The following is a 14,883-nucleotide window of genomic DNA, read 5'->3' as shown; positions in this document are numbered from 1 at the left end:
ATCTAAATAGGCATTGATCATAAAAATGTATAGAAGTCAAACAGTAAAATCCAGATGCAATCAAGATGAGTGTTAGTGTAGTTTGAGAAGGAGAGAGAAGAAATCATAGATTGCTGCAGTTCTTACTTTTTTTCAGGGAGAGGGATATAATTATGCATTAACATTAGATATTCATGGAGAAGTACAGATGTAAGTATGAGGCAAAAAATTAAGATGATGCATTTGAAGAATACAAGCAGACCTTACAAAGTTCCATACTATTAAGGGAGAAAAGTAGACAAAGAAATGTCAATCAAGTCAATAATTGATAAAAGAGAGAGACAGTGACAGAGACAGCAAGAATAGAAGCACAAGAAAATGTAAGTAGAATATACAAAATAAACCACTGCAAATTTACTAGTAATCTCAGTAACTGTGAATAGGGTAAATCTCCCATTAAAAGACAGACTTTCATTGGTTAAAAGGTGGGGGGGGGGAGATAGATTTCACTATTCGCTTTTTAAATTTAAATTCAATTTGCCAACATACAGTATAACACCCAGTGCTTATCCCATCAAGTGCCCCCCTCAGTGCCTGTCAGTCTCCCCATCTCCCCGCCCACCTCTCCTTCCACTACCCTTTGTTTCCTACAGTCTGGAGTCTCTTATGGTGTTTCTCCTTCTGATGACTTCCCAGTTTTCTCTCCCTTCCCTCTATGATCCTCTGAGCTCTTTCTTATATTCCACATATGAGTGAAACCATATGATAACTGTCTTTCTCTAATTGACTCACTTCACTCAGCATAATACCCTCCAGGTCCATCCAGGTGAATGTAAATGGTAGGTATTCATCCTTTCTAATGGCTGAGTAATATTCCTTTGTATATATAGACCACATCTTCTTTATCCAGTCATCTGTCGATGGACACAGAGGCTCCTTCCACAGTTTGGCTATTGTGGACGTTCCAGCTTTGTTTTTTCGCAAGAGAAAAACAGACACAAAGGAAGCTGAAATTTTTTTTTTAATTTTTAAAAATGAAAAGGTATTTATCAAATGCAACTGATTAATCAGGCATAAGAGTTGTATTATTTAGACAAAATATAATTGATATGAGCATGTTCAGAAAGTTCTATTTCATGTTGATAAAGGATCTGCCAAGTTCACATCAAACCCTTAACCATACAGTTTTATGTAGGAAGCAAAATGGATAGAAATATGAGGAGATCTGCAAAGCCACATCACCATGAGCGACAATGACATGGACAAAGTCCATGGATGAGCCTGGTGTGGTCGACGTGCAGAACCTGCATGCAAGACACACAGAGAAGGTGGGCTAGGACACCTAGGAGTCATCTATTTGGGGTGCAGATGCTGTTTTGACAAGGAAGTGAAACACTTAATTTGTGGCATAGCCTTTTGGGGAAAGGAAGACCCTGGGGAAACAAGGTAAAAGGCACAATTATTCACTTCTACTTCACAAATTTCATTGTTTTCATATTATATTTGGATGTAGAAGGATCTCTACAGCAAAGAAGGCATCCACCCAGTTAAAACATGGTGCTATGAATTATGTGGATGGGCATAAAACATGAAGTGGAAGAGATAAGCAGTACTTTGCAGGTAGAGGTGAGAAGAGCATGACACAAGGGACATTGGTCCCCAGCCAAGCTCTACAGAAATAGAGCTCTGCCTTCTGCAAATGTGGTCCAGGAAGTTATAGACAGCAGCGAGGACAAATGGCCCCTGAGCATCTCAAACTGAGACAGAGATGTATGAGTGGTGACCCGGTGACCTTGACCACATCTGAGTCATCCTGCACCCCCCAGTTCTCTCTCTCCCCTCTCCATCTCTCCCTCCCTTCTCTCTTTTCCTTCCTTTCTTCTCTGTGTTTCTTCCATTCCTTCTCTCTCTCTCTCTCTCTCCTTCTTCCTTCCTATGGTACAGTTGGAGTCTCTGGACCAGTTTCAACCACAAGAGAAGATCAACATCCAGGTCAACAGTGACAGACTTCACATAAAAACCCAACAGATTTCACAGTGGGGTGGAGGCTCAGGGGGGGTCGTGGTTTGGATGCCAGGAGGCTCAGGTGAGGACATGCACGTGCAGCCCTGTGAAGACCATTCTATCAAGTCAGGCTCCCTGGAAGTGATGGCCAGTGGGTTATCTTGGCTATTCCATTCCTTCATGGTCCTTTCCTCACTTTTTCACACATACCTGTCCATCATTTCCTCCTCAGAGTATGACCTGGGGGCTCTAGGGAAGCTGCGAAGGGCTCGTTGAGATTTCGAGTTTGTGAGTTTATTTTCTGTGCCCTGTCTCCTCTTGCTGAATATATTTAGGAGTTGGCTGAGAAGTTGATGTTCATTTGATTCATGTTAAACTCCATGGCCTGTGAGTCTTGTGTTTTAATCTACGTGTCATCTGTTACAAATGGACTTTGTATTGTGCAATAAATATAACTCTGTATGAATTGAATTTCTTTGTAAAGATTCGTATTTGAAAGATTTATCTAATATTTGTTATTTTAGTTAGCAGATAACAAAAGTCACCAAGAGGAGTTTATGTTTGGCATTTTTATTCATGGGCTTTTCCTAAATAGGAAACACTGGCCTCTGGTTTTTCAGTATGAAAGAGGATGTTAGAATTGTTTGTTGCGTGCGCGTGCGCGCGCGCGCGTGTGTGTGAGTGTGTGTGTGTGTGTGTATTGGGGGTAGCCATGGCTGTTCATATTAAGATAAAATTTCCAAATGTATTTCGTTAGTGATTGGACGGCTAAAAAGATCAGTTTTATTTATCCCTAAGAAAAAAAATGGTTATCACAAGTATCTTGTCCGACAGCCTGACAGCAGAGCACTTCACCCTACCCAGGCCCTGCTTTCCCCACACACACGCAGTCTGAGAGGCAGGCAACTCGGATCCGACCACCTGCTGCCCCAGCTTCCTGCCAGAGTGAGATTCCTGTAGCCAAGTAGTGAGGGATCTGGTCTGCCCGTCCAATTAGTTAAACAAACGGAAGAGGCTTTGCTGACAAAGTGGTGACAAATGCTCCTATGATAATCATGGAACAGTGTTCTCACATCACACCAACTGGACCTATTTAATCCTGCACCAGGTGTCCCGTGTGCCGTTAAAACAATGCAGGGAGTCAAACGGGCACAGAGGCATGGTGGAGTAGACTTGGATCAGAAGACAAAGTCTGGAAGCATGGAGTCTGCCCTGGCTGGATCGAGCAGCCAGGACAGAGGGCGCACTGTAGCCCAGTCCCGCTGAATGTCCCTGTCGCCTTGGACAAAGCCCAGCCCCAGTTGAGGTACCCTGGAGTCAGTGTCACTCCAGGTAGGTAAAGATGCAGAACTGGGGCAGGCAGGGTACTTTGGTTAAGTGACTCTTTGAGAAGGGAAATGGCTCCGTTTAATGACCATGGATTCAGGTTCTGCCATGTATTTTGAGTTGTTACAAAATGTATTAAAACAAGTTGGCAACAAAAGCATTTCAGAGTTTATTAGGTTAGGCATGTGACATAAAACACAAAGGACAACAAGCAGGCTACTTGTTGAGGCAGACCTGAGATGCCCCTCAGTTTCTCAAAGTTCTGAGGCCGACGCAGCGGCCAAGCCTGTCCTCCCAGCCCTGGGAAAGAGTCGAACCTGCGACAGAAAGAAGCCCTGGAGAGAAATCCCACAATGGCCGAATTAGTGGAACACATTCCAAATGCACAGATTTGAAGAGACTTACATTCTCATCTAGCAATTGTGCAGTGATGACTGACATTTACAATTGCATCAAGTATCACAGAATCAGGCCTGGTGAATGACCTAATGCAGGCTTCAGCCAAATATGCAGAAAGAACCCAGCCCAGAATAGCAGGCAAAATCTGCAGAAAGGAAACGCTTGCCCCCTTGCAGATGAGAGGAACAATGTGAGAAAGAAATTCCAGTTTCTTCCTAAAATAGACAGGCATGATCGCCAAGAACAAGTCAAAACATGATTCTTTTTTTTTTTTTTTTTTTAAGCACTTCAGCAAGTATTAGTTTCAGGAATCTGAAGCAGAATATGGTATTTGAATACAGAATACGTGGAGAATTTTGATCATCTTCCTCTTCTTCTTCTTCTTCTTCTTTTTTTTTTTTTTTTTTTTGGTTGACAAATGCCACAAAGTACAGAGACCTAAGCAGTAGGTTTTACAGCCAGACAGGGACAGATGTTTTCAGGGATCATATCTCAGATTCCTTTGTTAAATCTATTGTTTAAGGTGATGGAAATATGGAGGGGACATTACACCATTTTGTAGCTGCTAGAAAGCCATGCTTTCCTGTTTTCCTGATTCAGACAATGGAGAAACTAAGGAGAAAAATAATAGGAAAAGGCTGTCCTATATTTGCTTTAAAAAACTGCACTATTTTGAATGTAGTACTTTTTTGGGGTCAAATCTCATCTCTGTTCTCTTAATTTTCACAAAAATATTTGTGATAAGGAGAGTTGAAGTAAAATTAGCTAATGATCACAACCATATTCTCTGGAGGTCTTTCAGTGACAAAACTCCAGGTCCCATCAGGATGTGCTCAAACAGGGGCTCCTGATTGGGATGTAAAAATTGCACCACACGTGTGTGTTTCAGGGAGAAAGATGCACTTCCAACTTAGTTCCTCCTGTACTGTGTACACAAACACCCACATACACACTTAACTTTTTATTCTACCTTTTTGCCTAATCACGGGGAGGATATTAGCCTGAATCTCTCCTGTCCTTAAGACAAAACCCACTTGAGTCACCCACTTTATGCTGCTGGTAAAACACCATGCGGCTATGTGGCACCAGATGTCACGACTGTGATAATCAGGCAGGTAGGTGAACCAAAGGGACATGGGTGAGGCCGCTTTTGCCTCAAGCCCACAATGCTGAGCAGTGGTGGGTGCACCCTACAAAAGACCCCACCAGGTCCACTACTTCCAAGCATTTTCAAATAAGTGCTTCACCTTTGCACTTTTACACTCCTCAGATTCCAGGGTGGGGCCTGTCCTGCATCATGTATGCAAATGAACAAGAAAAAAGATCAGTGATCATCCCTGAAATTCAGAAAGGAGCATAGTGGGCTGTGTATTGTAGGAGGCATCCTCCCCTTAAATTATCTGCGTTGGGAGATGGAGAGAGAGGAGAGGATGGGTTTGTTCTGAATATAGTTTTTCCAAGAGCATTATCGAACTATGGGAAATTCTATTTGGACAAAAATCTCTGTTGACTTTGCACTTGTTGCCAAGTCGGAGATGCCTCCCTTTGTCCATTGTCCCTGCTGTTCTGCTGCCTGGAAGCCAGGGGATAGAACAGCACCTGGTCTGCCCCTGCCCAGCCCAGGGACGCAGGGAGGAGTCTGTGCGTGCCAGAGCCTACCTCTACCATATTCCATCCCCTCCACTTCTCACTGTGTCACGGCAGAGCCGCCTGGGGAACATCTGGATAAAAGGACAGCTTGCCCATGGCCAGTGGGTGCCTATCTCCCCAGACAAGGATTCACATCCTCAGAGAATGACAGAGATATCAAGACAGTGGTATCAAATGGGACAAGAGTATTTGTTTGAGGCCAGTGGTTTTCATCAGGTTCACTGCCTGAGGTCATCCAATTCCAGGCTCTTGGTCACTGGTCAGAGCGGCTGAGAGAAAAAGTAGGGCTCATTAGTTCAGGAAGGGGCAGATTCTAGGCAAAGCCTAGAATAGGAATGTCTCCTTCCTCTAACGATAAGATAGAATGGTAAAAGCCTGGAGGTAAAGCTTTTGAATTTGCATTTATTTCGTGTAAGCACAGCTACTATCAGCAATGTGTCTAGCCAACTCTTTAAGATCATCTGAACCGCGGCCGGGTTCATTTCCACACAATTGACGGCCACTGGTCCTGTGGCCAGTGGACACAGCCTTTGTCTCCCTGGGTGTTAAACTTCAATATATCAACGGAAATCTAAATAATACTGGATGTCCTTAAAAAGCAAAAGTTCCAGATACCTTGCTAAGTCCTCCACAACCTTCATCTTTCCATGCCCACTCCTTCAGTTACCAATTTTCTTGGGAAAACAAAACAAAACAAACAAAAACAAATCCTGAAATATAGCATCTGCATTTCAAAATTAGCTGAAGGGTATTTACTGAGGGCTGGGCACCTGGCCACTCTTCCTGCCCCAAGTGCCCGCCTCTAGGACGGATGTGTTTCTAAGGCAAAACCAGAAACAATAGGGCACCTTGGTTCTGAGAGGCAGACTTTGGAATCCCTAGAAGGAAATACATTCCTGTTCTGTTCCGCACGATGACAGCAACAAGCCTGCAGATGACCGGAGACCGGAGTGCCAGTCAGGCAGTTTGTAACAGCTCCGACCATTGGTGAATCCCTGCGCTTTTAAAAATAAATTAAAATTGCTTTGAATGGTTTTTGTGGTTGCAAAAGATTTGAGCTATTCTCTTACCCCCTCCCATCTCCCCTGCTTTTTTAAGAATTAGAGAAAAATGTGACATTTTTCAAGCCAAACGGGGACAAAGTCCAGCCTTCTCGTTCCCTGACTTGAAAGCTACAGCCACGAGTCAGGATCATGTTCTCAGGAAGCAACACCAGCTGCAAGCTATGTTAAAATACCTTATGATGCCAGCTTTCAAAACTCAGCATCTCGTCCCCCTCACACAGCCTTAAAAATCAGAATGAGAGATTTCTCAGGGCTTCGTCCACCTATGATCAGAGCATTTAAATGGTGGCACGCAAGGAAGGCAGGTGGCATAAGAGGTGTCTCAGGGCTGCACTGGCTCAGAGATAAGGTGTCTCCAGCTTTTTTTAGTTTGTGTGCATTCATCTCATCAATAGTAAGTATGTGTTAATGCAAGTGCATTTAGGTGGATTGATTCAAATATTTGTGAAACAAACCCAAGGCTTCTCTCTCAAGCTCTTTGGAGTACTTACTTTCAAAATCACTCTCAACTCACTTCATACTTCTCCCACACTTTCCAGATTTCACTTGCAAATAAACCCAAGACAATTAGAGACATTAAGAACTAGGAAATGCTATTTCTAAACTTTCAGCATTCTTACTACCTAAGCAGTTCAGTATACTCTGGTCATTCTGCAGGATTCCAACTATATCAAGTTCAGCAGGGCTTATGATGGGAAAATGCATGAATGCAAACATAAAGAAATGTTTCCAGTCCTTAACAACAACAAAAAAGCTGCTTATATAATTAAACAATTGATTTAGTCTCTGTTCTACTAAGAGGAACAAATAATTTCAATCCTAATTAGCATTAGCAGGCCACCTTTTCTTCTTAGATGATTCCAGTGAGCAGAGAAGCCGTTCAAAAGGAGCCCCCTTAGCACCTGACGTGTAAGCCCCTGATCCACAATCAGTGGGAAAAATGAAACCCAATAGTCATGTTGGAATTTGAAAAGGGAAAGTGAGTGAGAATTGTTAATATTCACAAAATTCCTGAAATGACATCCCATCCCATTGCTTCCACTTCAGGAATACCACACACACGTAGAAAATACCTGTATATTCCAAGTGGTCAGGCTTTTAAGAATGTTTACAACTGTTTGCTAAGATTCCGGTCCAGTCTTTTGGAAGGATGCGGATCCCACCCCCCTTCCGATGCAATGCGTAAAGATTGGTGATGGCCAACAGTCTGTGTCTCTGGGGACCTCTCCCCTCCAGGCTCCGAGTCAGCAGTCTGTTCCTGGCGTTGGACTATGGGAAACAACCAGGACAGCATTGGGAAGCTTCTGGACCCGCCATGCACATCTTTGCCCTGGGAGAGACCCACACGCTCCATGCCCCAGGCAGGCCCAGTGCCCTTAGAGGGCGTGTCTGGCTGCCAGCCTGGACGTGGCCTGCTCCGTGGTGCTCTTTGCCCTCCTGCGCTGCCCCCTCCCCCCCCCGCCCGCCCGCCCCCTCTGGGGGACCTGGGGCCTCCTTTACCTGTACTGATTCTCTGAGGCCCTGCCCTCAGCTCGCTCGGGAGCCCAGGAGTAGCTGTCAGCCGTGTTCTGGGGCTTTTTCTCCTTCTCCTCGTGCTTCTTTGCTCTCCGCCTTCGGTAGACCAGTAGCCCTAGCGCCAGAGCCAGTAAGAGGAGGATGGCCACCACAGTGCCCAGGATGTAGAACAACAGCAGCTTCTGTCCGTCCGTGCCCTCATCGCTGTGTTTGGCCGTGAAATCCTCGTCACTATTCTCCCCACGGCCGGCGGTGGCCCTGGGGTGACGCGTGCTTGGCTCCATCCGGACGCCAGGGGGCCCACTGGGAGCCTGCACGTCCAGTGCGGCCAGGGTGATGGGGTAGGTGGGTGCGAGGGAGGGTCCTTTGGTGGCCATCGCCTCCGCGGAGGCGCCCTCGGGGGCCCTGGTGGGGCTGGCTCTGGGGGCAGAAGCCACACCTTGCGCTGCCCCGTCTCCCGCATCCTCCCCCTGGGGAGGCCCAGAGCTGGCCACCGGGGCCGGGGTGGGGCCCGGGGCGCACGAGACCCCGTCAGCACCCAGCTCCCAGCCCGGCAGGCAGCCGCAGCGGAAGGAGCCCTCCGTGTTGAGGCACAAGCCGTCGCAAAGGCCGCGCCCGGGGTCTGCACACTCGTCCAAGTCCTGGCACTGGGCGCCGTCCTCCCCGGCCGGGACGTACCCCTCGGCGCAGGAGCAGTGGAAGGAGCCGGCCGTGTTGGTGCACTCCTGGGCGCACGGCGAGCGGCCCGGCGCGCACTCGTCCACGTCCCGGCAGGCCCCGTCTCCGCGGCCGTCCGGCTCGTAGCCCACCCAGCACTCACAGCGGAAGCCCCCGGGGACGTTGACACACTCCTGGGGGCAGCGGGAGGTCTGGCACTCGTCCACGTCCACGCAGCCCCGCTGGCTCGCGTCCAGCTGGTAGCCCGGGGGGCACTGACACTCAAAGTCCTCCTGGTGGGATCCCTGCACGCAGGTGGCCACCCCCGTGCACGGGCCGGAGCTGCAAGGGTTCCGGGACTCGCAGGTCACCAAGTCGTCCCGCAGCCTGAACCCCGGCCGGCAGCCGCAGCGGAAGGAGCCTTCGCCTCCCTCGAAGCAGTCCTGCTGGCAGCCCCCATTATTGAAGCTGCAGACCAACCCAGGCCTGACGCACAGCGGCCCCGAGCTGCCCCAGTCGAACACACCGGGGGCCTTCTCCCTGCACAGGAAGTGCTGCTCCTGACCGTGGTCGCCGTCCCCGCAAGCCACGGTAGCCACGGAGGCGAAGGGCACGACCTCCAGGGAGGAGCTGGTGGCCTGGAACGGCGTAGTGTAGTTGATCCGGCCCGGGCCCCCCAGAGCCAGAGGCTGGCACATGCCCTTGAAACTGAACTTGCACACGAAGCCCTCGATGTTGCTTACGGGGATGCTGGGGCTCCCGCAAGGGCCCTCGGACCACTTGGGGAGGCTGCCGGCCTGGGGCTGCGGAGACAGGGGCAGCTGCAGGGACACACAGCGCCGGGAGGTGCAAGAGTTCCTGACCTCCTTGTGCCAGTTGGTGAAGAGCGTGTCCTCTCCGCCGCCCACCCAGCTGAAGCCCTTCAGCGGCAGCCTGGGGTCCAGGCACTTGCCCTTCTCGCGCTGGAGCCCGATCCAGAACTTGCGGTTCCTTGCTTCCAGGCCGGCCTCTGACTGCAGGAGTTGGGCCAGGGCCCGCTGCACGTGCCAGGCCTCCGCCTCAGTCCTCACCGTGGCCAGGTTGCCCCCGTTCCTGCTGCAGTGAAGCTGGGCCTCGGCTGCGCTCAGCTTGCCCGCGTGGGCCGTGTAGCAGGCGCTCCCCGCGCACACCACGGCCGCCCTGCGAGCACCCGCCGCCGCCGCCGGCCCCAGGAGGCCCAGGAGCAGCAGCGCCTGCAGTAGCGCCGCAGAGGTGGCCATCCCCTCCCGTGTTCCCCTGGGCAGGAGGCCAGCGGCCCTGCCCCGACAGCAGCAGGCGCAGCTGAGCTCCGAGGAGCCCCGAGTGAGACGGTCTCAGCCCCTGCAGCTCTGCTATGGGCCGCGAAGACTGAGGGCTTTTCACATCCCCCTGATCCAAGGCGCATCCTGTACTGCTGTACTTCTTATTTCTTACCGGATACCGGGGCTTCCTGCGCTGACTCCTGTTGCCTTCATCACGCTTTTGTTGTTCACAGGGGAGGTCAGGCGGCTGCGCAGGGTCCCTGGCTAATGGCTGGGGAAATAACAGCAGCTTGGGGGGGGGCGGGGAGTGGAGGCAGGGGGCTCCAGCCCAGAGACACCCGCTGCTTTATCTGGCTCCCTTGTCTTTCCCCTCTGCAGGAGCAACTGAAATGGCATGCTACCGAGTGACTGGAGGCTTTCGGAACTTGACTAGGAACTTGAAAAAGCTCACTTAGTAACCCGAAGTAAAATTCCACTTTGGTTTGCAAACAACCAGAAGAGGAAAAAAAAAAAAAAATCTCAGACTTGAGGCCACGGATGGTTATAATTTTCAGCCTTTTTTAGAAGCAAACTGGATTTTTCTTCTGCCTATCTCATGTTCCCTTTGGTTTTGGAAGTCTTTTTTCTTTTATCCCCCCATCGTGAACTTTAAAATAGATGGGCAGTTTTTAAATAGGGACTGCCCGTGGGAATGACTGAACATCTAACACAATGCCAAGCTCCTAAAGAATGTTAAACCAAAGGGGATGAAATTTGGTAGATTTCAGGGTTTCACAGTGCAAATATTGTATTGTGAGGTGGCAGGGTCACAAAAAAGCATCAGAAAGAAAAGAGGAAAATGTTTCTGGCCTCATGGCCCTGGACTTGCATTCCTGCCTCCCTGGCTCAGGGTTTCCAGGAAGGACCAGAGTTCTGAGAATCTCCGCTGCAACCAGGAGGCCCCTTCCGCTCAGCAGCTCTTCAAAAGCCCTTGAAGCAAACGGCGCTTTTCCTGCATTTGCAGATGTGTTACTCACCCGGGCTGGCTTTGGTTGGGGCGCTTCCCCCAGAAGTAGACCCTAGGACAAAGATTTGGGACAAGTCATTTATTTGAGAGGGGGAGACAGACAGGGAATGGGGGGAAGGGACCAACAGAGAGTGCCTGAGCACACTGGTGACACTGGGTCTCCATGGTCACTCCATGGGTCCCTGTCACTCTGGGTGACATCATCAGTTTTCCAAGCCATGGAGACGGGGCTATGGCAGCTCTCTTTCAGCTACCCTCTTCTCTGGAGATGACAAATTCTTGACACTCTGGGCTGACAGTGAGAACCTAGTTGAACAGAGGGAACACTCAGGTGGAGAATGGCAGGGGACTGCCAAGGGGCTATGAACATGACATCAGTGACTCCTACTGATGCCATCCAAAGAGATTTGAGTTAGAGTGTCATGGGGGTTACAAACTCACTGGCTTTGAGCCTCTCCAAGGCATGAGGTGTCTCAGACTCTAGTTGGAGACCCTTCAGAGGTATCCCTTTTGTTCTTCTTATTTTAATAAGATATTTGAGACACTCCAGGAATCATCTCTCAGAACCCATAGGATCCTCCTGTGCTCTTTAGTGCCGTCTATCCACCCACTCATATTTCCAGCCAGCTAGCCAGCCAGCCAGCCATCCACTCATCTATCCATTTACGCACCCATCTATCCACCTGCTCACCTATCTATCCATCCATCCGTCAAGCTAGTCAGCCAGCCAGTCAACCAACCAGCCACGCAATGTTATTTAAGTCCCTATCATGCACTGGGTTAGGCACTGGAATTAAAGGCAGGAACTCCTGCCTTCATGACCCTTGAAGTCTGAGTGCTTGAATTTGAACATGTTGGACAGTTGTAGCTATGATGGCTACCACAGGGAGAAGTTGAGAGCATCAGCAGAGGTACTGCCCTAGTTGGGATGTGGGCTTTAGGATTGGCTCCTTGGATGGATAATGGCAATGAAGCTAGAATCTAAAGGAGGAATAGTCAAGAGGGAGAATGATTTCCATGAGGGAACAGCATGGACAAAGGCCCTGTGGTATGAGGATTGTGATATTTACAAGGGTGTGAAGGGTAGGCCGTGAGACTGGAGCCTGAAAAATGGGAGGGAGGACCCACCAGAAGGAGGAGCTCAGTGAGCCCAAACAATGAAGATTTGGGGTTTTGTTCTGAAATCCATGGGAAATCCCTAGGGGCCCACATGTTAAGATCTGCATTTAGAAGACTAGAGAGCAGGCTGATGGCCCCAGTGGTACAGGGCAACCACTCAGCAGGCAACTGCAGGTTTACAGGCACAGATGACAGTGACTTGGCTGGCCTGGTTCCCCTGGACTAGGGACAGCAGATTTAGGAAATGATAATGGTCCAGAACAGGCTGTTCTTGACATTGGATGGAGTAGGAGCTGGAGGACATGAGAGGAATCCAGAAGGACTCCATGGCTGTCTGCTTATACTACCAGGGCTTAGGGATCCTGGAAGACAGTGTCCACTGAAGGTGGAGAAATGGGGCCCAGGCCAGAGAACAATTGGAGAGAGGCTTCCTCTTGGGGCTGAGGATCTTTCTGCCTCCTTAGGACTCTGAATTCACCCCCTTGGGAAGCTGAGGCAGTAGCCAGGTACAAGGGGACCTGGCAAGGCTGGAGCCCCTGACTGCAGGCCAGCTAGCTAGGTGTATACTTAGCCTTGGTAGGAGAGTCAGTGTTGACCTCTGCCTGGGAGAAGCTGCGTTTCTAAAGTTTTATTTACTTTAGAAGAAGGCGGGCAACTTCTTGACATTTTATAAAATCAATCTGATGATGCTGTCTTGGTCTGCAAGGCAGCCTGGCATATACTCATAGCAGAAGATCTTCCTCCTGATGTAGACTCCTGGCTGTGTAGCCTCAGTTAACTGCTGTGATCTTGCAGGATCCACTCAGCGCACTGCTTGGTTGGTGCTTAAGGACTCGGGTGGAATGAGTGACTTAAGCTTATTAACCAGTCTGACCCTGTCAGGGGATTCTTTTGCTGGCAGTTCTTCATCTTTCACATGGGAACTTCCAAATCAACTTCTCTTCACTTAGCCAAGTGTTGACATCATAAAGAAGAAAACGAAGGAAGGACATGTGCTGTTTATTCATTCATTAACCCGGGAGTATTGTAAAGTTCTGACTGTGAGAAAGACCATGTACAGTGTAAGAAGCTCCCTGCTCTTAAATTTGTGAATTCCACTTCATTATCTCCAGTAACTTGGCCATCTAAGCCTTGCTCTTGCTCCCCCTCATCTGTAAATAAGGACATGGGAACAGGGCCTCTGGATGCCTCTCTTAATCTAGTGTCAACAACAGTGAACCCATGTAATTGCGTATCCTTCTCTCTTCTGAAACTGGAGAGAAAGCAGACCATTGAGAGAGCGGGGACAAGGTCCACTGCTGCCCTCACTGTGTGGCACCCAAGGAACCGAACCATCTGTCTAAACCACACTTGTGCAGGTGGCCTCATACTGACCCAATGACTGTTAAGTACAGTGCAGTTTTCTCTGCTGATTATCTCCCCTGCCCTTGTGCCTCACAACTTCTGACTTGCATTTTGATTCTTGATCATTCAGTCACCTCCCGCTGAGCTTGGCTGAGTTAACTCTCCTGGCACCTGACGGCCTGAGGTCTCTAGTTCCAGGTGTCCTGCTGTCCCTTCCGGCCCATAAAGAGGTGGCAGGAGCATTTGGGGGCTTGGAGGGGGGGAACAATGCCTGTGAGCTCAGTGGAAGGAGAGCTTGCTTTTACCAGGCGGGATTTAGCTGAGCTCACAAAGTACTGGGGATTGTTTGAATGCTGACTTGGAGAAAATTCTGAACTTCACATCCTGAATTCCTTCATGGAATTAGTCTATGTTTCACTTAAAACTTGGGTGGCTCAGTGGTTGATCATCTGCCTTTGGCTCAGAGTGTGATCCCGGGGTCCTGGGATCGAGTCCCACATCGGGCTCCCTGCAGGGAGCCTGCTTCTCCCTCTACCTGTGTCTCTGCCTCTCTGTGTGTCTCTCATGAATAAATAAATAAATAAAATCTTTAAAAAAAAAGAGTCTCTTACGGTTTGCTTCCTGTTTTTATCTTGTTTTATTTTTCCTTTCCTTCCCCTATGTTCATCTGTTTTGTTTCTTAAATTCCACATATGAGTGAAATAATATGGTATTTGTCTTTCTCTGACTGACTTATTCACTTAGCATAATACACTCTAGCTCTATCCATGTCATTGCAAATGGCAAGATTTCATTCTTTTTGATGGCTGAGTAGTATTCCATTAAACACACACACACACACACACACACACACACACCACGTCTTTATCCATTCATCAGTTAATGGACATTTGGGCTCTTTCCATAATCTGGCTATTGTTGATAGTGCCAGTATAAACATTGGATTGCATGTGCCCCCTGGAATCAGCATTTTTTTATACTCTGGATAAATCCCCAGTAGTGCTATTGCTGGGTCGTAGGGTAGTTCTATTTTTAACTCTTTGAGGATCCTCCACACAGTTTTCCAGAATGGCTGCACCAGCTTGCATTCCCACCAGCAGTGCAAGAGGGTTTTCCTTTCTCTGCATCCTCACTAACATTTGTTGTTTCCTGACTTGATCATTTAAGCCATTCTGACCAGTGTAAGGTAAGGTGGTATCTCACTGTGGTTTTGATTTGTATTTCCCTGATGATGAGGGACACAGAGCATCTTTTTCATGTGTCTGTTGGCCATTTGTATGTCTTCTTTGGAAAAGTGTCTATTCATATCTTCTGCCCATTTCTTGACTGGATTTTTGGTTTTTGGGTGTTGAGTTTGTTAAATTCTTTAGAGATTTTGGATGTTCACCCTTTATCTGATATGTCATTTACAAATATCTTCTACTCTATACAGCCTTTTAGTTTTGTCAACTGTTTCCTTTGCTGTGTAGAAGCTTCTTATCTTGATGAAGTCCCAATAGTCCATTTTTGCTTTTGTTTCCCTTGCCTCTGGTGATGCATC

The 14,883-nt window shown here is 48.5% G+C and overlaps 1 protein-coding gene and 1 long non-coding RNA gene across 4 annotated transcripts in view; one reads left to right on the top strand and one right to left on the bottom strand.

The window, feature by feature from the left end:
• Positions 1 to 14,883, top strand: part of LOC140617961 (uncharacterized) — a 49,358-nt gene that overhangs the window by 29,757 nt on the left and 4,718 nt on the right. Inside the window, exon 3 of one of the 3 annotated variants that reach the window (XR_012018110.1) lies at positions 10,253 to 13,941. The exons of the other annotated variants lie outside the window; for them this stretch is intronic. This is a non-coding gene — a long non-coding RNA (uncharacterized lncRNA). Of the gene's footprint in view, positions 1 to 10,252; positions 13,942 to 14,883 lie in introns of those variants that run through there. 3 annotated transcript variants of the gene reach the window in all.
• On the bottom strand, positions 3,455 to 10,319 carry CD93 (CD93 molecule). The gene is made up of 2 exons (XM_072799809.1): positions 7,923 to 10,319; positions 3,455 to 7,691 (listed from the first exon to the last, which is right to left on the bottom strand). Exons 1-2 carry the CDS (start codon positions 9,851 to 9,853, stop codon positions 7,667 to 7,669), a joined length of 1,956 nt encoding a protein of 651 aa, XP_072655910.1. The 5' UTR covers positions 9,854 to 10,319; the 3' UTR covers positions 3,455 to 7,666.

This window comes from Canis lupus, chromosome 26 (assembly GCF_048164855.1).
Source record: "Canis lupus baileyi chromosome 26, mCanLup2.hap1, whole genome shotgun sequence".
Taxonomy (NCBI): Eukaryota; Metazoa; Chordata; class Mammalia; order Carnivora; family Canidae; genus Canis; species Canis lupus.
The sequence above is the reverse complement of the archived record's forward strand: the minus strand, read 5'-3'. Positions and strand labels throughout refer to the sequence as shown.